Raw genomic sequence first — 25,611 nt, 5'->3', positions numbered from 1 at the left:
ACAGCAACATGCTATGTGCACTTGGTAGAATTAATTTGTCTGAGAACTAACACTACATCCTTCATTGTTATCGTAAGTAAAAAGTCACACCATCACTGAAATTATAATAGTTTGGGGTTGTAGCTCAGTGGCTGACCATGGGCTTTGAGTACCGAAGATGCCAAGGTTCAATCCCTGGACTTGCTGGGCAGAGTTGAAAAAAACCCCGTCTAAATCTCTGGAGAACTGCTGACAGTCAGGTGCCCCCTGAAGTAGCAATTTGATAATTTTGAATAGGTACTAATATATAGGAACCATGATAAAGAAGATTCCAAAGCATGTTAACTTAATGGCACTTCAGGTCAGTGGCAATAGTACCAACTTCCTGAAAGCTTTGAGGGTAAGCATTTGACAATCAGTGGTCTTGCTAATACATGGTGTGCTTAAGAGGTTGCTTTGAGTCCACAGGAAATTTCTCTCTCTACTTTCAGTGATCTTGGAAACATTCCCTGAATTATCTCTGTTCATGTCACAGAAATGTACAGATCCATTTGCCTTCTTACTCTAAAGTATCAGGAGTGTGAGTGTGTGGTGCATGTGTGTTTTTACCAAAACAAACAACCACAAACACAAATATAGCTAGAATGCTGGGTTGAATGTCTACAGGCAGCCAGCACATCTTGCAATTCAGAGAAAGAGAACTGTGCAGTTTATTGCAGGAACTGTGCAGGAAAACTGCACAGGAAAAGTGACTCTCATAACTCCATACTTGCCCCAAGGAAAATACAAAGCTTTTGTGTGGTTTAGCCATTCAGGAATAAAGTACCTAGACAGGTTTTTCATTAATAGCCTGTCTATACAAAACAGTTACCAAAGGTAGTACTTCACATATGAATGCAGAGCACAACAATGAAAGTAAGCTAGTACAATAAGCTTAACTTTTGATTAATAGCCCTGCAAAGAAGCAAAAATTAAAATAAAAGCAAATAAGACAGATAATGAATTAAAACACTTGAGCTGAAAACCAACTAAAGGGGTTCTTATCTTGCAGCACTCAAGAATTTGCCTTTTGCACATGTGGATCAGTATTTGTCTATAGAGAAATGCATAGATCACACATGTGCAGACTGACAATGAACAAATTCACACACACACACACACACACACAGGCATGTGGAAAACATTAACAACATGGTGAGGTTTCAAAGAGACATAGCCCAGAGAAAGTTTCTTTGCTTAGCATTCAAGGCACTCTGAGAAAAGAAATGGGGAAAGTTCTATCTTAAGGTTCTTCTGTACTACCATGAAATATAGAAATATAAACATAAGGATAGCACTAGTACTGAATTCACTTACACCACAATACAGTGTTTGCAAGCAACACAGGGAATTTCATAAAAGCCTACATTTTAAAGATACATAAAAGTAGTGTTACCCACCTCCCCTTAGGATAAGGAGTGGCACTTCTGCTCCAACTGGAAACTGCTTCAGCACCTCTACCACCTGCAGGTGAGTCAAGTTCTGCACATTCTGATGATAAATTTCTTTAATTATATCCCCTTTCTGAAGGCCATGGCACCATTGGCTGTCTAAAATCATCTTCACCTTCTGCCCCGTAGGGCTGTCAGCTATTGCAAATCCAAATCCTTTTGGTCCCTTGATCAAAGGAATTGTGACCAGTTCTGCTTGAGAGCAACCTGAAGAAGACACTGAAGCCCTCTGTTCACTGAGGTCTGTGGAAGGGCCATTGAGGCGTCCGTTGACCAAAATATGTCCTGGTTTTCCATTCTGGTCCAAAACCACAGTTCCAGGTATTAACTCTTGATTGATCGTGTCTCCTTTTGTTATTGACTGGCCATTTAAGACAGGTGTGGCTGTAACAATATCTACAACAGGATCTTCATTTTCATCAGGAAGAGGGTATCCACGGCACAAAGTCATATTCACATACTGGTTGACAGGAACTAACTGAAACATCTGGACAACATCAGCATGGGTATGGCCAAGGACACATGTGCCATTTATGTCTACAATGACATCACCTGTTAAAATTAATAGGTAATTATTATTACAAATAATTTTTTTCCATACCTCTGAATGATTAGAATCATCTTAGCAACCTCACCAAGCAAAACCACTGGGAACCACTTGAAACAGCAATGAAAAGGTATTGTACCATTGCCTCTCACTCATATGCTGTTCAAAGCAGGATTTCCTCTGGTATTTAATCTGCATTTGGCGCCATTAAGAACATAAATTCTAAATATATAAAGCTTAATCTGTAGCAGATTCAGGGAACGACTTTATATGGACTTCAAAGGGGGAAATAATACACGTTAGATTAAACAGATGTTGTATCATGCAGTTCATCTTATGCACCAGTCTAAACCAATCCAAATAAATCAGATTATTCCTTCAGTTTTTCCCCCATCGTAATAAACTTAAATAAGTTTGCCTTTGAAGAAAGACAAAGCTAGTATGTGGCATATGCAATTATACAAGAAAGCTTAGCATGCATTAGATTCTACATGTCAGTTTTATCATATCACATTCCATTCTGATAATGGACAAGTTCAACACCACAACTTTCACTTGTGATAAGCAAGCCAGTTTACAGACTTGAAATCTGATCTGTTTTTTTATATGCAAAATTTACAAAAGTGTAAATTCTCCCAAGTCTGTTGATAGAAGATCTAAGGGCCAAATGATGTTACTGAAACATGATTGGCCTTTTTCTTTCCCAAATAGCAGATTTTTTTCTTCCCTAAACAGCAGCTGCTAGACTGGGGGTAGATTTGGACTGGATCTGTAGTGTAGGGGGAATAGGCCTTTAACGCTTTATCTTGCTGCACTCCCAATTCAGACAGGGACCAAGGACTGAAGAGTTAAAGGCCTCCAAACTGGTTTCCCTATGTCTATTAACAGAAGGAAAACCAAGTACATTAAAACAAGCAAGTGCTTAATGTAATGTCTAGTGCAGGGGTGCTCAATAGGTGGATCGTGATCTACCGGTAGATCGCGAGGCAAAATGAGTAGATCACAGAGCCCTGTCTCTCCAAACTGTTAATATGTCAGTTTCGTCTAGTGACTAGTGGTACAAGCCATGATGTGTATGCGCAACCTCCTGATTTTAGAAATGGGTTATGTCAGAATGCCAGATGCAAGGGAGGGCACCAGGATGAGGTCTCTTGTTATCTGGTGTGCTCCCTGGGGCATTTGGTGGGCCGCTGTGAGATACAGGAAGCTGGACTAGATGGGCCTATGGCCTGATCCAGTGGGGCTGTTCTTATGTTCTTATGACTAGACGAAACTGACATTTAGCTGACACTAAACTGACACTGAAACTGACACTTTGGCTGCTCTTCAGGCATGCAGCAACAAAACTGACGAAACTGACTAGACTCCAGCAGGGGCTCCATACATTAAAGGGGGTGTCTGTCAGACGCTTCCTTCCCCCCGGTAGATCTCCGGGCCTTGCTGGGTTTCAAAGTAGCTCTCAAGCCAAAAAAGTGTGAGCACCCCTGGTCTAGTGGATTCTAAGACATTTAATAAGTGCAAAAATAAGCATTTGGACATGTGCAACATCAACTGCCCTGTAAGGAGAACAAGGCAAGGAACCACCATCATCCTGCAGATAGCTCTTGAAAGCTTGGACTGTGCCCCCTCCCCACAATGACCACAGCAACAGTAGCTATCCTTTGAAGAAGAGAAGAAAACGTTAAGATTTTACATCTTTATCATTGTATTTATGTTATCTATTTAGACGTATTTATGTGAGCTATCTTGTGGACCTAGACAGGATAAAAATCTCCAGAACAAATACATAAAATGAAATAGCCCACAGGAATAATCCTTTTAAACTAAACACAAAAGTAAAGGAATGAAAAGAAAATCTATGTCTGAAGAAAAAGAAACAAAAGTGTTGAACTGTTCAATAACACAGAAAGGAAGTCCTATGTAATCAATTCTGTTATACAAGAATAGCATGCAGTGCCACAAAGCCACACATGACATAACTCAAGGGTTAAGAAACTGGAAACTAAATTTAGAAAATCCTGGAAAAATCTACAGCAACTATGTCCTAACCCAGTCTTAGACTGGAGACCAAATAGCCAAACAACACAAGACTGAGGGCCCAATCCTATCCAACTTTCCAGGTCTGGTGCAGTCGCAATGCAGCTCCAAGGTAAGGAAACAAACGTTCCCATATCTTGAGAAGGCCTCTGTGAGTGCCTCCCCACCTCAGGATGCAGTGCATACCCCATAGGCACTGAAAAATTGGATAGGATTGGACCCTCACACAGCAAATGTTATTCATTTTAAGTTTATATCAGTCTTTTAAACAGCAAAAGTGCAGGCAGCAAACATAATGTGTTGGCTGTGGAAGGAAATAAGTATATTTTTTAGTTTATGTTGGGTCAAAAATGTCTGAAATGGATTAAGTCATTTCTGCCAGGCCCACCGGTGTACACATTTGGTCCCTGCTGCATATATGCAACATTGGGCAGAAACGGCTTTGAGTCCAATCCTGGGTTTTGTGCCGCGGCTTTGTGCCGCTGTGCACTGTCGCAAACGTGCCATAAGGCACGTTTGCGAGACTTACCAACGGGCTACCGCTCATGCTAGCCCAGCGCCGCACGGTGCTGGGCTAGCGTTAGGTTAGTGCAGGGCGGGCGCCTAGCCTCCGCTGCTCGGCGGTCTCACGGACCGCCAAGCTGCGGCACTCTAAGTGGGGGCAGGGAGGGGGCGGGGAGGAGGCATTCTGGGGAGGGGGGAGGCCAGCAGGGGGTGGAGAAAAGGCAGAGGGAAGGCATGATGGGGGTGGGGAGGGGCAGGAGATGTGCCAGGGAGAGGGAAGGAGGCGAGTCCATGGAGCTCTGCTCCACCAGATCCGAGGCAATCATGCAGGGCTCGGCACCCTACACAAACACCTTTACTCTACCGCCAACCTTTTGGTCGGCAGTAAAGTGAGTAACCCCAATGTGGGGATGCTTACCTTACCTGGGAGAAGGGGACAAAGGTCCCCTTCTCCCGAGGTGCCACCTGCGGTAGCCCGGGGCACACAGGATCCGGCGGCAGCCGTTCTTGGCGCCGTCGAGGCTGGGCACCTCAGGGAGCTCAGGATTGGTCGGCCCAGTAGCTACAGCACACCTGCAACACTTGGAGCTGGTGCAGGGAGGGGTGCGCGAGCTCAACAGGATGTTAGGATTGTGATGGGAAATAATTAAATGAGATTTGCCCAACAGAAAGCAAAGGAGAAACCAAAATTTCCCAGAGCAATGTCTAAAGGTGCATGATACAGACAACTTACTGAAGCTAAGCAAGTTGGTTAATGTACTGTATTTTGGTACTATGCTGCTTAATATATGCTTTATTCTTTTTTAGTTGTTTTTGATTGTTTTTGTGATTATATATGCTTTACAATTATGCATTTTTATTTGTTAATGGTTTTGATGAGAAAGATATAAATATTTTAAAGAGATATTTAATTTGGTTTAATCCAGCACGTGTCTGGGTGACTGCATGGAAATTTCATGTATGGCACACCTTTAGTTCCACGATGGAAAAAAGCAAGTTATAAATACATTGGTAGGGCTCTCCAAACCCCGGCTTGTGGGCTGGATCTGAGGTTTGGAAAAAGCCCCCCCTATAGGAGGAGCTTACTGTTCCACCATGGCACTGCATTCTTTCAAGTTGATCCTGGCATGGGAATGCTCTAGGCCAGGGGTCTCCGAACTTTTTTGCCAGAGGGCCACATCAAATATCTGGCGCAGTGCTGAGGGCCGGAAAAAATTTAAATATAAAATTTAAATAAATTAGAGATAAAACTTAGATGAATGAATAAATGAGTGAGTGGGCTCATTCACGCATCCTCTCTGGCTCTCAGAACACCCTCTAGATGCAGTTAGAGCACAGCTCTGGTCATGTTCAGCTGAGTGGACCAGAGGCTTTCAGGGGACAAGAGGCTGGCCGGAGGCCGGATAGAGGCTCGCTGCAGGCCGCATCTGGCCCCCGGGCTGGGGTTTGGGGACCCCTGCTCCAGGCAGTTGTATCTGCCTGGACATCTTGTTGCACAGCCTTCTGGGATGGTGGACAATAGACATAACTGCCCAAAGCATCCCTGTGCCAGGATCAGCTTGAAAGAAACATGGTGCCATGGTGGAACGGCGAGGTCACAGAGGGGGAAGAGCTTTCTGGGACATAGCAGTCTCCAGTTTGGAGACCACTGTCCTATGTAGCATCATGACTTGTATGTGCTTATGAGATACCAGAGACAGAATCTCTGTATCACCCATTGTCACAACTCATAACAAAGGGGGTCATATTTCATAGGGTGCACAGGGAAGTATTCCTCAGCCAAAGAAGCCTCAGCCTTCTAAGTTTCCCTAAAAGCCACTCAGAAATGTCAGGGACCACCCAGAAGGGGATTAGGTGGGATGTGGAAGGTTTCAGGGTTATGTGAAGATGGCAAACATAATTCTGTGCACGAGTGGAAGTCTGTTTGCAGAAGTGAGGTCTACAATTCAATCCAATATGTCTGGATAGAACAGTTCACATAGTAATATGAACATCAATGTCCTGAGTAATCAAGTAATGAGCAATCAAGTTATGCATATACATGAGTGAAATTAACCTCTAAGAATGTACACAGTGGAATTTCATTTCAAGTTGTGATGAAAATGCTATTATTGTTTAAAATCTTCTTATTCCCAAAAGCATCTTCTCTTTGACCAGTAAACAAAGGACTTGATTTTCAGTGAGATTATTGGTCTGGGAGGCCAAGAACAGGAACCTCAGGTAACTCTCCCCCAAACTCAGTACCTCAGAAGATACCTGGTAATGTCCATTGGCCATAAAATCCAGAAGCCCTACTGTTCCTCTATGCAATTACCCTGGTACAGCATGGCGTGAATTGCGCTAACTTCTTTGGTTGCCTTGGGATGAAAGACTAGAGACCTGGGGTAGGGTGTGTACGTTAAGAGAGAGTTTAAGCTTAAGTTACGAAAGGTTTGATATTTCTTTTCAGCATGCTTTGTAACCTCTTTGCCAGCCTTTACATTCTTGCCTGCTTTATATCAAAAGACTGGTATTTTGTCATTCTATAATCCTGATATAATTAATGCTTACAAAATTTGATTACTGGATATGCTGCCAGCTATATGAAAATTTACTTCAGAATGTCTGTTCTAAAGAGGCCTTCGCTTCTTTTGGTTCAGCATCAGTACAAATGGAAAAAAGTAATTTCACCTGGTGCTATTTTGCCATCCTGTGCAGCAGGTCCATCTTTCAATACATTCTTCACCTGCAGGAATTCATCTGGTCTATCTCCACCAATTATTGTGAAGCCAAATCCCATAGTGCTTTTCTTCAGCGATGTTCGTATGAGAGCTCCTATCAACTGGGATGGGTCTCGAGTGAAGAGAGACTTCACTGGTTCTGCACAAAAGCAAGAGTTTTTTAAAAATATGTTCAGTTATCAGCCAATACAGTAGACATGCACCATTTAACAATAGCTGACTGCAAAAAAAAGTCAAAAAGAGAGCAAGCACAGAGACACAGGAAAGATAAGTTGTGACTGCATAGGGGGAACTTAGAGGAAATACTTTCTTTAGTAATTTTTGAACATACCTGCAAAATATAATCCGTGTGTGTAGACTGGACATAACTAATGATCTAAAATCTCCTGATTGAACAGCGTTAAGTGAACCAAGGTATAAAATCTAACTAACTAACTAACTAAATAAATAAATAAATACAGTAAATATAGTTTGCCTTTAACATGGTCTAAATGTTGGTACTAGGAAAGAACAACCCTTTGACTTTCATTTTCACTAGCTAGAAGACAACTGGAGATAGTTCCTTGGTTATCACCAGACGAATTTGATATAATCTAACTGAATAGGTTCATAACTGTCAGGAATATTCTACCAAATACCCCTGAGGAAATTTGCAGTCTGAATAGGGCAAGACCTTGATGTCTGGGCCTAAATTAGCCATTTTCAACCAGTGTGCTGGAGCACATTGATGTGCCATGAATGGTTCCCTGGTGTGCAGCAGGAATTTGGGAGAGGATCATTTATTAGTAGGACCATTGGGGGATGTGAGCCCCCCACTGGCAGCACAGTGTGCCTTGTCAGTTGTCAAAAAATGGATGGTGTGCCTTGACGATTTTAGCACCTTCCCAGTGTGCCGTGAAATGAAAAATCTTGAAAATCACTGGCCTAAATGTAAAGCATGTATGTATGTCTCTGTGACTCCATGTAACCAATCAAAAAAGTGTATGAAAAATGCTGAGTTATAGTGACAAAGTACCTGTAATGCAAGTCAATGTAAAGGTATGGCTAGTGCACCATGGGAGATGTTGTTATCAGTCATGACACTATGAGGTAATGCTATAAGGTCATCTCCACTATGATTGGTGCACTGCAATATATAAGCAAGGCAGGTAGCGCCCACCTGTGAGGGCCATTGTGTAGAGTTGGAGAGAGCAGGAGTCTGTGTCAGAGAGTTGGAGATTGTGGCTGTGAATATGTACGCTGTTTTGCTGCAAAGGAACTGCTTATCTGTAAATATTTTGTAAATATAGACTGGTGGTGGACATCTGCCTTTTCTGTGTTGCCTTCTTTCTGAGATACCTTCGCTGTCCTTGAAGCTAGCACTCACCTGAGCTCTGCTGAGAATCGGCACTACATTAAATTCCTCAACTATAATTATTTATCAAATGCTGTTTGTAAAACCTGGTATTAGCCAGAAGCCTTGAAACTTCATAGTTGCTGTTTAATCTTCAAACCTTGTCCAGCGCTCCAAACCACTGGCTATTCATCCACACCATGAATTGTCCAAGCTGATTACAACAAATGGTTTCAGAATGTTTTAAAGCTGATTAAACAACTTTAAGGCCACAGATATATTTCAACAGCAGAGTTTCAAATGCATGTATGTTGAACACAGTTCAGAAATACTGTCTTATAAAATACTGATTATATGTGTGCAAAACTACATAGCATTCAGCAACACCTTGGTGGCCTACAAGTAGCTCTTTATGTACATATTGTACATAAAGTATACTACAGCAATTAAGAAAAAAAAATGATTTGTGCTAACAAAAACAAGTCACTTGTTCATCAAAATTACATTAGTATCCGAAGGTTTGGAAATGTAATTTTTTACCTGTGTGAATTAACTCTCAAAAGGTCTTATGCTAAACACATTCACACAAACGTGTCTGCAGAGTGAAAGCTAGCAACAAGAAGACAGGATTATATTAAACATGGTTTAATATAGTGGTTCTTGATTAATATACTGCAGTTTCAAAACAGTGAAACATAAGCCATTGAACTGGTACCTAGATTTGCAGAGCCTCCACCAGTTTGTCCTAATTCTTTTCTTCGTTTGGCTTCCAGAACTGGATTTTCAAACTGGGTTTTCTGGTTAATATGACTGCAAGAATACAAGGTATTAGTGAAAATTTAATTATGAAATACTGTCACGAATATGCTACAGCACAGGTAGTCCTAAAACAAACAATACAGGCTACATGCGCAAAATATATATCCATATATTTCAAAGATTTTCACAACAGTAATACAATGAATGCAAACAGCAGTAGCCCAAAAGGTATCTCAAATCCACCATCCCTTCATCTACAATACACTTTCATTTCCTTCAGACAAATAAGCGAGCTAAGTGGACACTGTTAAGCAATGTTCATAACTTGACAATTATTTCCTTCTCTATTTGCTGTAATTCATATGAGGGTCAATTTTCAAAGCCAATTTTCCCATCTACTGGCCCAAATTTATACATGACACTAAGCCATTTCCTCCTCTCTTTTTAACCAAGACACTCAGAGCAAAATTCTACTACCAAAGTGTCCTAATGAAAGAGAGAAGCCTTTTCTGTCAGAGCACAGAAAAAAATTTGGGCAAAAACCTGCCCATCAAAAATCTGGACCATCATGGAACCAATTCACTGTGAATATATGAATAATAATTCGTAGCCCAATAGCTTAGACGTCTTGTGATGGCTCAACCATGAGTGAAGAGAAAGAACAGAGCTGTTTATCTTTGGAATTCATACTAAGAGGTACACTGTCTCCGAACATGGACAATCAATTCAACTATCACAGACACAGACAGATTCTCATTAATTTATTGAAATTCCTCTAAAAGTCACCTAAAGGTGGAACTACATACGAAATGTAACTTCTTTGCCTACTCCCATCCAACTGATATTCCAGGTTATTGATTTGTGCCAAAAACATACTTGGGTAAAGTTCAATGATACCCTACAGCTGGGATTTAGCATATAGTAAATATGAATTATAACTGTTAATTTAGAACCACCATCACCTCTTACTCCTTTAAAAGAATACTAATACTCAGAAACGTCTTCATATAACTCCGGTTTGAACAATACTCTGACTGGACTGTTGACATCATGTAGGAGAGAAAAATGGGTACATACCTCCACAGGTTCTGACCCACTGCTCTGTAATTATACTGAACGTATACCCTTGCTAACTGGTTAAGAGGCACTTTTTCAAGTGGGTGCTCCTCTTTTATTTAGCAGGGGGAGAGTAAGTGGCCCACCTCACCCCAGCAGTGTCTTTTCTAGTGGCTGTCTGCTGGTGTTGCATCTTTTTAGATTGTGAGCCCTTTTGGGACAGGGAGCCATTAGTTATTTGATTTTTTCTGTAAACCGCTTTGTGAACTTTTTGTTGAAAAGGGGTATATAAATACTGTTGTTAATAACAACAACAATTTATTTAAATGCTCACCTAGCTGAACTTTTGGAACTAACACAGAATTATTCAAGAGTTTCCAAGATTATAGACTCATCATGCTTTTCAAGTGCTTTTAATGTTATGTTATGGTTTAGGACAGGGGTCTCCAAACATTTTGGCCAGAGAGTTGCATCAAATATCTGACATGGTGTGGAGGGCCGGAAAAAAATTTTAAATATATAATTTATATAAATAAGAGATGGAACTTAGATGAGTGAATAAATGAATGAATGGGATCATTCATTCAAACTCTCTGGCCCTTAGAACATCCTCCAGATGCAACCAGAGCACAGTTCCAGTCATGTTTGGCCAAGTGGGCCAGAGGCTTTCAGGGGACAAGAGGCTGACTGTGGGCCAGATTGAGGCTGGCCCCCAGGTCTGGGTTTGGAGACCCATGGTTTACAGGGGTGCTCACACTTTTTTGGCTCGAGAGCTACTTTGAAACCCAGCAAGGCCCGGAGATCTACCAGGGGGGAAGGAAGCGTCTGACAGACACCCCATTTAATGTATGGAGCCCCTGCTGGAGTCTAGTCAGTTTCATCAGTTTTGTTGCTGCATGCCTGAAGAGCAGCTAAAGTGTCAGTTTCAGTGTCAGTTTAGTGTCAGCTAAATATGTCAGTTTTGTCTAGTCACTAGACGAAACTGACATATTAACAGTTTGGAGAGACAGGGCTCCGCGATCTACTCATTTTGCCTCGCGATTTACCGGTAGATCGCGATCCACCTATTGAGCACCCCTGGTTTAGGAGAACTACTGATTGAGAGCAAAATATTCCAGTCATATATCTGGGAATGCAAATTCAATCCTTTCATTAGTAAAAAGACAGACAATGTTTCAGAAACTGAATCACAGTCTCTTCAACAGCTTGTGAGAAAGGTAAATGAGTGGTTGGCAGGCACTTTTTGTTTAAATTTTTTTTTAATCGTATTTTATCCCATCCTTCTTCCAAAGAGCTGACAGTAGCGTACACAGGGCTATCTCATTTTATCCTCACAACCTGTGAGTTTTGTTAGTATAAGAGATGATTAACAGCCCAAGGTATTACAGACCTGCTGAGTGGAATTTGAACCTCAGGCCAACATAATCCACTACATATACCTTCTTTAACTGAAGTTTACATAGCTACATGACAATAATCCCTTGTCACTCTAGCAGATATAGTTCATAATGGACAGCTACTGCTTTGTTGATCTCAAAGAGACAATACAACAACAAAATAAAGTGAATTATTGACTTGAGCAGCTTCTTTTATTCAACACCAGATACTTCAAAACCAAGGAATCTGGTCTAGAGATAACAGGGGTGTCCAAATATTTTGGCAGGAGGGCCACATCTCTCTGACACTGTGTCAGAGCTGGGGTGGGGAAAAAGAATTTGCATTTAAAATTTGAATAAATTTACATAAATGAATATATTACAGAGGGAACTTATATGAATGAATCAAGATTTTGCAGTAGCTCAAGGCCTATAAAAGGTCTTGCACAAAGCAAGGCCAGCCTTTCCTTCGCTGCCACTGCTGCATCACAGATGTGAAACTGCAAGTAGTGGAGGTTTCCCACATCCCACAGTTCAGGTGAGAGGTCGAACAGTTGTCCTCACTCTGAGAGCAGTTGCGTCGGACCAGCACGGGCTCTAGTAAGTCTCCAGAGGGCCAGAGGCTCATTGGAGATTGGGGGATCCCCGCAGGCTGGACTGGGAATCCCCAAAGGCCAAAAGTGGTCCCCAGGCCAGGGTTTGGGCACCCCTGAGAAATAACACAGAGTTGCTATACAAGGGCCTTTTTAAAGCAAAATATACTGTGCCATATTATGACTGAGTATGGTTTTGCTAATATACTTTCTTGGGGGGGGGGGTTTAGCAGGTAAGAGAGATAACTTATGTACACTGTCCTGAGCTCCTTAGATGAATGGTGAGATGTAATCATGAGAAATAACAACTAGTGCTACAGCATCATTGTCATTAAAGGCCAAAGGTGTCAAACATAAAGCCTTAGGGCCAAATGCAGTTTTCGGAAGCAATTTATCTGGTTCCAGTTATAACTGAATTCTCCCAGCATGATAATTGGGCTCTCTCATATCTTGAAAACAAGAACCAAATTTGCACATTTTTTCTTCTGTCACTTGCAGCTAATGAGTTTCTACGTAAGAACAATGTGCTTATTTCTGGCCATCATCTGCTTAATTATGTCACTTTCTGCTTAATGATGTAAGAACATAAGAACATAAGAACAGCCCCACTGGATCAGGCCATAGGCCCATCTAGTCCAGCTTCCTGTATCTCACAGTGGCCCACCAAATGCCCCAGGGAGCACACCAGATAACAAGAGACCTCATCCTGGTGCCCTCCCTTGCATCTGGCATTCTGACATAACCCATTTCTAAAACCAGGAGGTTGCGCATACACATCATGGCTTGTACCCCATAATGGATTTTTCCTCCAGAAACTTGTCCAATCCCCTTTTAAAGGCGTCTAGGCCAGACGCCAGCACCACATCCTGTGACAAGGAGTTCCACAGACCAACCACACGCTGAGTAAAGAAATATTTTCTTTTGTCTGTCCTAACCCGCCCAACACTCAATTTTAGTGATTGTCCCCTGGTTCTGGTATTATGTGAGAGTGTAAAGAGCATCTCCCTATCCACTCTGTCCATCCTCTGCATAATTTTGTATGTCCATGTCACCCCTCAGGCGTCTCTTTTCTAGGCTGAAGAGGCCTAAACACCGTAGCCTTTCCTCATAAGGAAGGTGCCCCAGCCCCGTAATCATCTTAGTTGCTCTCTTTTGCACCTTTTCCATTTCCACTATGTCTTTTTTGAGATGCGGCGACCAGAACTGGACACAATACTCCAAGTGTGGCCTTACCATCGATTTGTACAACGGCATTATACTAGCCGTTTTGTTCTCAATACCCTTCCTAATGATCCCAAGCATAGAATTGGCCTTCTTCACTGCCGCCGCACATTGGGTCGAAACTTTCATCAACCTGTCCACCACCACCCCAAGATCTCTCTCCTGATCTGTCACAGACAGCTCAGAACCCATCAGCCTATATCTAAAGTTTTGATTTTTTGCCCCAATGTGCATGACTTTACACTTACTGACATTGAAGTGCATCTGCCATTTTGCTGCCCATTCTACCAGTCTGGAGAGATCCTTCTGGAGCTCCTCACAATCACTTCTGGTCTTCACCACTCGGAAAAGTTTGGTGTTGTCTGCAAACTTAGCCACTTCACTGCTCAACCCTGTCTCCAGGTCATTTATGAAGAGGTTGAAAAGCACCGGTCCCAGGACAGATCCTTGGGGCACACTGCTTTTCACCTCTCTCCATTGTGAAAACTGCCCATTGACACCCACTCTCTGCTTCCTGGCCTCCAACCAATTCTCAATCCATGAGAGGACCTGTCCTCTAATTCCCTGACTGTGGAGTTTTTTCAGTAGCCTTTGGTGAGGGACCATGTCAAACGCCTTCTGAAAGTCCAGATATATAATGTCCACGGGTTCTCCCACATCCACATGTCTGTTGACCTTTTCAAAGAATTCTATAAGGTTCGTGAGGCAAGACTTACCCTTACAGAAGCCATGCTGACTCTCCCTCAGCAAGGCCTGTTCATCTATGTGTTTTGAGATCCTATCTTTGATGAGGCATTCCACCATCTTACCCAGTATGGATGTTAGGCTGACCGGCCTATAGTTTCCCGGGTCCCCCCTCTTTCCCTTTTTAAAAATAGGCGTGACATTTGCTATCCTCCAATCTTCTGGCACCGTGGCCGTTTTGAGGGACAAGTTGCATACCTTAGTCAAGAGATCTGCAACTTCATTCTTCAATTCCTTAATAACTCTTGGGTAGATGCCATCAGGGCCCGGTGACTTATTGATCTTTAATTTATCAATGAGGTCTGAAACATCTTCTCTTTTAACCTCTATCTGACTTAACTCCTCTGTCAGGAGGGGCCGTTCGGGCAGCGGTATCTGCCCGAGGTCTTCTGCCGTGAAGACAGATGCAAAGAACTCATTTAATTTTTCTGCCATCTCTAAGTCTCCTTTTATCTCCCCTTTCCCTCCCTCACCATCCAGAGGGCCAACCGCTTCTCTGGCGGGTTTCCTGCTTCTAACATATTTGAAGAAGCTTTCATTATTCCCCTTAATGTTGCTGGCCATGCGTTCCTCATAGTCTCGCTTGGCCTCCCTTATCACCTTCTTACATTTCTTTTGCCGCAGTTTATGTTCCTTTTTATTCTCCTCATTAGGGCAAGACTTCCATTTACGGAAGGAAGCTTCCTTGCCCTTCACAGCCTCTCTAACTTGGCTGGTTAGCCATGCGGGCACCCTCCTGGATTTAGTGGAACCCTTCTTTCTTTGCGGTATACACCTCTGCTGGGCCTCTATTACTGTTGTTTTAAGCAGCCTCCATGCACTCTGGAGAGATTGGACTCTTTTTACCCTCCCTTTCAACCTCCTTCTAACCAGCCTCCTCATTTGGGGGAAGTCTGCCCGTCGGAAGTCAAGGGTTTTTGTTAGAGATTTGCCTGGTATTCTTTTCCCAACGTGCATGTCAAAACGGATCGCAACATGATCACTGTTCCCCAATGGCTCAGTAACGTTTACATCTCTAACCAGGTCCTGCATACCGCACAATATTAAATCCAGAGTCACCTGTCCTCTGGTGGGCTCCGTGACTAGCTGATCTAAGCCACAGTCATTTAGCACGTCAACAAATCCGGTTTCCTTATCGTGACCAGAACACAAATTGACCCAGTCAATATGAGGATAATTGAAGTCCCCCATGATTACAACCCTGTCCCTCCTTGTCACCTCCCTGCTCTGTTTCCTCATTTCAAGGTCCCCATCCAATTTCTGGTCTGGAGGACGATAGCACGCCCCCAGTATTACATCGCTGCACAAGCCTGGTAATTTAACCCACAGAGATTCTACGGTGGAGTCGGACCCACCTTCAATCTCTACTTTGCTGGATTCTATCCCTTCCTTAACAAACGGCCACCCCACCTCCAACACGCCCCTGCCTGTCCCTCCTGTAGAGTTTATAGCCCGGGATTGCGGTATCCCACTGATTCTCCGCATTCCACCAGGTTTCCGTTATGCCCACTATGTTTTCCCTTGTCACCAGACATTCCAGTTCCCCCACCTTTGCTAGTAGACTTCGGGCATTCGCATAAAAGCATTTGTACATGGAATGCCCTAGGATGGGCCGCTTATTCGCTCCTTTGTCCCCGCATCCTCTCATTGTGCCAAACCGTCTATCACATCCCATCACGCTACGTTTCCCAATTTCTTCTCCTACTCTGCCTTTGTCTTTTTGTTCTCTAACCTCCCCATCCCGAACCGGACGCCCCTCGGCTCCTGTTGGCCTTCCTCCAGGGATCAGTTTAAGGTGGTGCTCTGCCACCTTTTTAATGTTATGCGCCAGCAGTCTGGTTCCATTCTGGTTCAAGTGGAGCCCGTCCCTCTTGTACAGGCCCCACTTATCCCAAAACGTTCCCCAGTGCCTAACGAATCTAAACCCCTCCTCCCTACACCACCGTCTCATCCACGCATTGAGATCCCTTTTCACTTCCAGCCCTCAGCAGGCACCATGAATGCTACTTCAACTCCTGATATGAAATGAGTTTGACACCCCGATATAGATTATATTAACTAGATTGCTTAAAAGACTTTATCATAGTGCAGAGGTTGCCAAACTGTGAGCTATGGCTCCTTGGGGAGCCACAGAAACCAGCCAGGAGAGCCGTGAAATCTTCACAAAAAACCTGCTGCCATATACAATGTATAGGATTGTAGCCCTAACAAGGAGCCATGGCCAACAGCCTACCAGGTCAAGGGAGCTGCCAGTCGAAAAAGTTTGGGAATCACTGGCATAGTGCCATGTCACTTTTCAATAAATGGAACCAAGATTTGCATTCATTACACATCATGCTATGTTAATGACCTCAAGTGATCACCAGCTATGAGAATGCACTTACTCAACATAGTATGTTCCATATTGAGGATCTTCAATTTTCTCCCAACCATAAGGAAGCTCTGTAATGAGAAGATGAGAATGAAGAGAATTCATGATGAGCAGCCCAATCCTAACAATAGCCCCATGGGGGCTGCAATCCCGTGGGGTCAGTGCAGCCTACCCTGGCTGGCTCAGGCCTCCAAGTGGTGGTGGCAAGCTGGTGCAGGCCTTGCTGCCAGCACCACAGGACTCCACACCACTGCAACATGCCTTACAGCACATTTGTGATAGTGTGTATGCCCATTCTGCTGGTGGTGGCCAGCATGGGACCGGGCTGTTAATATTAATGCCTGCCTTATCCCCAGGTTCAGAGTTCCTTCCAGCAATTTATTCATTTACTTTCTGTCCCCAAAGAGCACACAGTCTCTAGGTATTAAGTTCAGGAGGCATCAGATAGCCAAAGAAGGGTCTAAAAATTGTCTTACTAAAATAGAGCTTCCTCACAAAAGATACTTTATTCTAATTCTGTTTCTTTCTCCCAGTTCTTAGACTACAAAATCAAAACAAAAATATGATGAAATCCACCCCTTAGAATTTTCTCCCCTGCCATCCTTTTCTTTAAAAAAAAAAAAAAAGTGTACTTGATCTTTAAATTACTTGAAAGATAAAGGCTCAGTTGAAGGCTCAGATGAATTAGCTCTAACAGCTAGACAATGGTGACCATTTGTTATGTATACATGAAAACATTTTAACAATAAAAACAACTGGAGAAAAACCACCCGGTGGGGTTGGGTAAAAATAAGAAAGAATGAGAAAAAACATTATAGGATACCTATTTGTTAAGGAAATTAAAAAAAAAAAAAATAGAAGCTTCATCTAAGAACCTCTCTGAAGAAAAATACACTGTTATATAAAAGTTTGAAACTGAGGGTAGAGCCTTAAATTGTACTGCCTCTGTTGTTAGTCTATATGCTTAAGGTATTATAGGTTTACTAGACTATCAAAGTGTTATTCTGGTAACCCTAGAAACTTCAGAATCTCAACAGTACCAGTGTGACCCGGTATCTGCAGGAATTCCATTCCAGACCCCCCACCCCCCATGCCCAATTTAAACGTACGCCAACTAATAATTCTTCAAATCACAGGGGGGTGAGGTGCAGGGAACCTCCACATCCGCAGATAAACTGCAGATACGGGATACATGGGTATGGGGCCCCCATTGTATAAGTCAAAAGGAACCTAAAAATCATTTGACTATTTCTTTGACTTTTGTTTTAAAGAACATGTTTTAGGACTATGATATTAGTTAGGCATTGCTTCAAGCTATGCTGGGGAGTGCACAGCAGACAAGTAAATCCACACAATACAAGATTAAAAAATACAATGGAAAAGCATTAAAGTGACAATGCCACTGTCATCAAATCTAGTTCATAACTGACACTTTGGACCAAAGTGATTGTGGTTGAACTGACTACCAGAGGACACAGATATAGTTTTGCTGTTATTTCAGGTTTAAATATTGACTGAAGGGTGAATTTTTTTTAAAATGTCATCTTTTATAGTAAAATCTCCTCACTCTTACTCTCTCACTCTTCAATTGAAGCTATTATAAATAAATGTGTCTTCAAATGGCAAGGTTAAGAAAGAAACAAGTCCAAAGACTTGAATTCCAGCAGCAACATCTCTTTTTTACTTTACTTGCTAGGTAACATATACCATTTTGAGACTGTCTGTAGAATTTCCTTATGGAATGTATATTTTATTTTATTTATTTGGGGATTTCTATACCACTTTTCCCTAGATAACAAAACCTGACCCTCAAAGTAAAGGTATAGCAAAGATATCAATAGAACACAATCCCTATCGTGCAAGTATGATGAAAAAAGAAGGAAACACAAATCAATGCTTGGAAAGGGTGGGAACAACAGATCCCTTGCTTGATTGAAAAAGCCATTTGCAGGCCAGGCATTGGCAGGGTCAAGGCTGAGGGAGCAACTGGCTAGGGAAGACTTAGAAAGGAGGTCCAGTCACTCCCAAGGAGCCAAGATTACCCTGAGACAATGGGGGACAATGAAGACAGGTGACCAACTTCCTCTTCATAGCTGCCTCTGAGACCTAACTGCATGTGCAAACCAGACCATATAACCAACTGGACTTTTCCCACCAACTTCAACAAGAACTGAAAGAACCTATACTTAAGAAATAGGATCCCAAGTTTCTCACCTCCATCTTCACAGTCTTCAGGAGCTTTAGCTTTTTTACAAAGGCGAGGATCCAGCCAGGTGGTAGTTTTGGTATTGTGACTGTGGAACACAGAAGTTTCAGTTACATAATATTTACAGAATATTTACATGAGAATAGCCCCCTTGACATTTATCTGCACAGTCAGGGAAGCTTCTTCCTAGTGTTCTGATAACTGTGGTCTGCATGCAAATGATGGAACAATGAGAGCACCTTCCCTGAACGAAGGGTTCTTACTGGGTACAAAAACCTATGGCCTTGCCTATATGAGTGCTTCATTCCTACAGCTGCAGTTATGCATACAGGCTAAATAATCATTTATTTACACAAAATGCTATCTTGGGCAATATACTTGCATAGAAAAGGTGAGATATACATTCCTGTTCAACAAATATTCTGAAACTGGAAGCTAGCTACAAAATGAAATTGTATTTCTATTTATTTGAGAAGTGCTAAAAGTGTCACTTGTGACAAACATGATCAAAAGAAAAGTGCACTTAAAAGTGATGCATTTATATTTGAATCACTTTTTGTAGCTGTGAAAGAAAAACATATGCAAAGTTAAAACCTGATTTATTATGAGCCAAATACTGCTTCAGAGATATATGTTCACAATCAGTTTATATAGTTTCGCTACTAGGAAGCAGTCTTCTTTGGAGTAAAGGGGAGCTCAAGTTATGGTTTCAGAAAACACTAGTCACTGCATGATGAATTCAGTGATTCTGCAGAACTGTGTGGGTGTAGGTGTAAGCCCGGTGGACAACAGACACACTAAGGCCTCTCATGTTATGATGCAGGATGATCAAGTTTTATAGTACAACCATCAGAAGATATCAGATATCAGATGCAAATTCAATGTTTCTCTTTTACGCATTCAAACAAGATAACTGATATCTTGTTTGACTGTGTAAAGAGAAATGTTGAATTTGCAAATAAAGTATCGCCATAACTCGTGGACTGGCGACCCTTTTCTTTAAGGGAGCAGTGACATTATCACATTGTTGCCTAACTTCCAAGTTAGAAGCGGCTCATGCAGAGCTAGGCTTCTCCTCCTGCCCAACTCACCACATGCTTGACAAGGAATGGCTGAGCCTCCCACCCAGTTCACTGTGCCATGGATAGGGAATAGCAGAGCCAACCACGAGCGACTCTACAAGCCTGGGTAGGCAGCTCTGCCATTCTTTATCCAGCTCACAGCAACTTGAATAGGCAGCTCTGCCATTCTTCTCCAAACACAGCAGTAACTTGGACAGGAGGTGAAGTGCCCCAAGCCAAACTTCACATGGGCCAGACTCTTGCTGGCATGGCAGATTCTGCCTGTGGGCTGTAGGTAGCCAACCCCTGCCATAACTGATACTCTTGAATTAAAAGCTATTAAAAAGTAAGTTTTAACAATACTGGCTCATATGTTTCAAGAATATACTTGCCAAATGTTTAAATATGGGATTTTTATAGAGCTATCTCCTACTAAAAAATGATTCCTGTTTTCTGAGTTGTACTGAGCAAGCTATGTAATCTTTGAGTTCAGAAAATGTATTTTATGAACACTGAAATCATTTGGCCTTAATAGAGAAACACTTTCTTCAAACTATCTTCTGCACTGGAACATGATAGCATTTACTGTAATCTATTAATTCACCTACTAACTATCCTGTTTAATCCAGTTTATCAAGTAAAATCCTTCAATCACTTGACGTCTTACAGTGCATACAACAGTACCAACTTCTACTCACTCGATGAAGTAGATCATGCCTGTATCTGTATAGGCCATCTCCCAGTTCTTGGGTAAAGGCTCTAGGTTTTCTTCCCTTGATAAATAGTTTCTGAAATCCATAGAACTGCTTGTCTGATTGTAACTAGGAACCGGCTTCATCCAGTCGGAAGAATCTGAATGTCTTTCTTTGTTTTCTGCAATTGTTTAAAGGAAATTGTTAGTTTGACATACTTGCATGCTGCTTTGCACACAATGATACACCTTTTTGCCTGAATAACACACTTTCACTTGCCACAAAGCAAAAGTTAACTATTTAAGTACAGGCTAAAAAATCCATATGGAGATCAAATCTATGCATGTTAGATTTTAAAGAAGAAAAAAATGTTAGAAAGCATGCTGAATTAAACAAAATCTATGTCATGTTACTCTTAATAGTATTTATTAGAATTAAGCAATATTTTAGCACCCTCTAGACTAGGGGGTTCTTAAACTACCCCACCATGACCCACCTATTCTATGGCACAGGGTACTGTGACCCATCTCCTTCTCCAGCACCAGATCTCTGCAAGTCTCAAAAGGCCTCTGGAACCAACTGGAAGTCACTTTCCTGAACCTGTAAGTAAACCGGAAGTGACTTTCCAGCTGCTTCTTGAGGGCTGTGGAGGCCTAGTATGGCCTCCAGTTGCGTCTGGAGGGTTCCAACTTGGAGCCAACAAGACACAGGGGCAAATGGGAGGGCCCAACTCATGACCCACAGGACATCAAGTTGTGACCCACAGCTTGAAAAACCCAGCTCTAGACAATGTGCAGCATTCTCCTCTCAAAACATCAAACAATGTACAAAATCATGAGGGAAATTTATAGTGCAATCTTAGTCATGACTACTAAGAAGTAAGCCCTGTTGAGTTTAATGATTCTTACCCCCAGGTAAGTGTGCATAGGATTAGAGACCTAATGTGGAGCTCTGGCAAAACAATCACCAACCTCAGCTCCATAGATTATTAGTGGTCAATTAATAAGGTCTGTTGATAAAAACTTTGGCAAGTTCTTGCACTGTTTCAGTCAGGTGCATTTATGTTTTGGGTCCTAATTTCAGAAGCAGAATAGGGCTTAGTAAATGGGATTATGTAGCTTGTATGTATCTGAGAAGTCCATAAGGGTGGCTGTGGCTTTGTGCAGGGTAAGGGGAAATATAGTCCCTTACCCCGAGGTGGCCTCTGGTTTGCTCGTAAACTGCACTGGATGCAGCGCAAGCCATGTGGCCTAGCTAAGCCAGCACATTTTAGGATTGGGTTGTTGAGACTCATTCATGTCTGCTTATGACCAACATTCTGCAAGACTGGAGGAGCGAACTACTAAAGCGGAGGAATATTATAAAATTCAGCAGACATTTAGATTATTCAGTTGTTATCAACAATCACTGATGTGTCTGTTGGATACACACTACAAGCTCATACTCCACAGCAAACTAAGGTTGTCATGAGCCTAAACGCTGAGGAAGAACGGGGGAAAAAAGGAATCATGAAGCATGTTCCTGATGGCCAAAGTGTTTATTCATTTAGAAGATTTATACCCTGGCTTTCCTCTCAAACTACTGTTTTGCCATAATGTCTAAACTGAGTTTTACAATCTCTCTATGTTCTGTTGCAGCAACAAGAAAAAAAGCCAGAAGATACTGGAGGTTTGGGGCACACAAGATTTATTTATTGCTTTGTCTCAACTTGTTCTTTATAGGCCCCTTCAGAGGAGCACAACCCACAGCCATAACTGAATTTTTACATATAGTTCTTCAAAACATTGATGACTTAAATGCAGGAAATATAACAAGGACCCCCTGTACTGACCTGTACCTCCACCACCATTAACTGCTTCCTTTTCTTCTTCCTCTTCTTCCTCTGGAAGGGAACTGTCCATTTTCTGCATCTTGCTGACTGATGTTGTTCTTTTTCTTTGAGATTCAGGGTCAAAATCATTATCAAAAAGCACTTGGTCCACTGGATCTGGCTGAAATGGACTGGGTTCAGCTGGAGGCTTGGGGGTACCATAGAAGTTACCTTGGGTATGTATGAGAGAGAGGGAGAGAAAAAATAAGTAAGAGCATTAGAAATTGATATAATTAGAAGTAACAACAGTATTCATTTCTGCCATGTATCATTCTACTTTTTCCAGAGGCAGTCAACTCTTCCAGCACCAATTGCTACATGTGAATTTAGAATAAGCCCAAAGCTGAGCTAATTTATGCATGATTGATATGATCTGCACTTGTGTGGTCAGGAGATCAGCTGAGGATTTCTACTAAGGAACCATGAATGTTAGTCTCATCTAAAACATTCAGAATGGTGCTTAATTTCCTTAATATCCTGAAGCAGTTTGGGACTTTGGAACAAAAATATATGTGGATCTTTTATTTATTCTCCCCAAAGCAAGTCATTCATATGGCTTTAAATTATGTTTTCAAGCTTATGTAAAATCCAAGAGGGTAGACACAGTGTAGCTGTAAAGACCTGACTGCTGTGGGCACACAAATACTTCCTGCAGGAAATAGAATGTATAGCTGACATACATCTTTGAACACATGTATGTGTATGCCTGGGAACCCTTATTGGCCAAGGACTCCCTGACATAACTTGCTAAGGTTTGAAAGAGGTCTGTACGTCATCCACAACTTATGCATTTGCTGCTAAAAACATGAATAAAGAATCTTCTCAAAAACTGTAAAAGAAACCCATTTCATCCATACCCCAAAAAGGAGCATGCACATCACAAATCCCAGAGGTGAACTACAAGTCTGTTCTAGTTAAGCAATTTTCTGGAATACAGAAATCATCAATCAAACATACTTCACCATGCAAGAAATCACCATGCATGCTGAAATACTATAATTTTGAAAAACCATGAACGTATTTCTTATAATGCTTATACTCAGAAAAACACAGCCCAATCCTTTCCTCTCGCCTCTGCTATAGCATGCAGGAGTACAAAAACAGGTAGAGCTGTATGCTATGGGGGGGGCCAATGGGAGATTTGGAAGAGGCAAGCCCATAACCTTCAATCACCTATAGTTCTGCTCAGACCTGCAACAGCTATATAGTTGGTACAAGACAGAGGAGAGTAAGAGGACATGTTGGGAGGCTCCAGAGGGGATAGCATCCCAGTGTATGTTGCTCACACTACAACACACTCCGTATTTCCCCCAACATGCCTCCTACTCTCCCCCCCCCCATCTCCCCAGAAATGCCCTCACTCCATCCACAGAATGCCTTTCCGCCATAATTCTTATTTTGGCAGGGACCAAGCAAACCATCGGCGAGTGCTGGGAATAGCTGGCTGCCAGCCTCTGCAACATGCCTTTTGTGGCATCGCTGCTATAGTTATGACAGCAAAAGGGAACTCCCCCTGTTGTAATGAACACTTTTGGAATGGGCCATTAATTCCACAGTGACTGCCCTAGCATGAATGAGTCTTTGAAAAAACAGGGATTTGTTATTTTACTTTACATTCACTAATGCCCCAGAATATGTTGTACAGAACAGATCTGTAGGGGTTACAGAAAACAAAAATGATAATAAAAATAAATCCGATTTTAATACAGTGTACATAATAATCTGGAACAAATCTACCATTTTTGGCAGGTGGGAGTCAAGGGTAAATTTATGTGGGGGTAGAAACATGAAACACAATTTCCACAAACCAAACACTAAAATACATAGTTGAAAATTTACTCCCATGCTCCAGGTGACAGTTTGAACTAACAGTTTTATTGAGAGAACACTGAATTACATCTAAAGATAAAAACACTTCACTTTTAATATGATGCCTCACTAGAGGCATTTCATCAATTTTTTTTTTAAAGTGCTCTAAAACAAAAATTGAAACATTTACAACTCAATGCTATGCAGGTCTACTAAAAAATGTCCTATTGTGTTCAGTGGGACTTGGGGCCCAATCCTTTCTAACTTTCCAGCACCAGTGCAGATACAAAGCAGACCTGAGTTAACAGAACAAATGCTCCCTCATCCGAAGGCGGCTTCTGTAAGTGCCCACCGTCTCAGGATGCAGTGCATGTCCCGTTGGCATGGCTTACTGGTGCTAAAATATTGGATAGGGTTGGGCCCTTACTCCCAGGAAAATGCATATAGGACTGGAGCCTTTACTTTCATGCCATAATCATATGCACATCACAAGGGAATTTGGTATAAACATAAAAAGTTGTTAGGAACTTTTGCTACATTTACATTTGGAGTGAATCTGCTAATGCAAATTTAGGGCTTTTCATAGACATTTTAAGATTTTTTTAATTGCTTGTGTTACTTTATGTATTTTTCTTTTTCTTTCACAAGCTGAAAAATAAAGGCTGGAATTTGCTGTTGCAAAATATTTTAGAACTTCCAAACAAACAACATGATCAATTGATTTTATATTACTAAGGCAGGATAAATGAAAATTTAGGAAAATGCTGTCATTTGACTAAAAACTGTTATTTAGGAAAATGTTGAAAAGCAAGGTGAATTGATCAGACTTTTTAAGTTGAACTGAAGGAGATTTAAGATTATAATAACTTTAAATTTAATTGAGGACAATGGCCTCAAAAACAGTACAGGGGGTGCCTCTGCAGGGGATCAGCGCTCAGATTCCCCCCCCCCATGGTTACCAAAAACAGTGAATAAGGAAATTCGCAGTTCTCAGTCCCCTAAGCCCTCTGAAGGGGACTGGAGCTTCTCTCCAGGGCTTCTGTCATCTTCCTAACGCCTTTTGAAGGGCATAAAGACATCACGTTCAGTTTTTGGACAAAAAGCAGAAGGAGCGTTTTTTCGTGATTCTGGGTCATTCTGAAGCCTGCAGAGGCCAGGAGCGGATGCACGGAGCCTCTGTGGGTTTCCGAAAGCCTTCCAGAGAAGCCCGGAGCACAGCTCCAGTCCCTTTCAGAGGGCTCAG

The 25,611-nt window shown here is 42.0% G+C and overlaps 1 protein-coding gene across 2 annotated transcripts in view; it reads right to left on the bottom strand.

The window, feature by feature from the left end:
• The window catches only part of MAGI3 (membrane associated guanylate kinase, WW and PDZ domain containing 3), a 158,685-nt gene that overhangs the window by 51,320 nt on the left and 81,754 nt on the right, over window positions 1-25,611 (bottom strand). For both annotated transcript variants that reach the window (XM_066626610.1, XM_066626611.1), the window contains exons 4-10: window positions 22,521-22,730; window positions 20,696-20,870; window positions 18,945-19,024; window positions 16,744-16,801; window positions 9,326-9,420; window positions 7,228-7,416; window positions 1,419-2,021 (exon numbers count right to left, since the gene is read on the bottom strand). In XM_066626610.1, the coding sequence (XP_066482707.1) occupies window positions 1,419-2,021; window positions 7,228-7,416; window positions 9,326-9,420; window positions 16,744-16,801; window positions 18,945-19,024; window positions 20,696-20,870; window positions 22,521-22,730 (1,410 nt within the window). The remainder of the gene's footprint in view (window positions 1-1,418; window positions 2,022-7,227; window positions 7,417-9,325; window positions 9,421-16,743; window positions 16,802-18,944; window positions 19,025-20,695; window positions 20,871-22,520; window positions 22,731-25,611) is intronic.

The sequence above is a fragment of the Tiliqua scincoides genome, chromosome 4 (genome assembly GCF_035046505.1).
Source record: "Tiliqua scincoides isolate rTilSci1 chromosome 4, rTilSci1.hap2, whole genome shotgun sequence".
Taxonomy (NCBI): domain Eukaryota; kingdom Metazoa; phylum Chordata; class Lepidosauria; order Squamata; family Scincidae; genus Tiliqua; species Tiliqua scincoides.
Note: the sequence above shows the minus strand (reverse complement) of the source record. Positions and strands in the feature narration are given on the sequence as shown.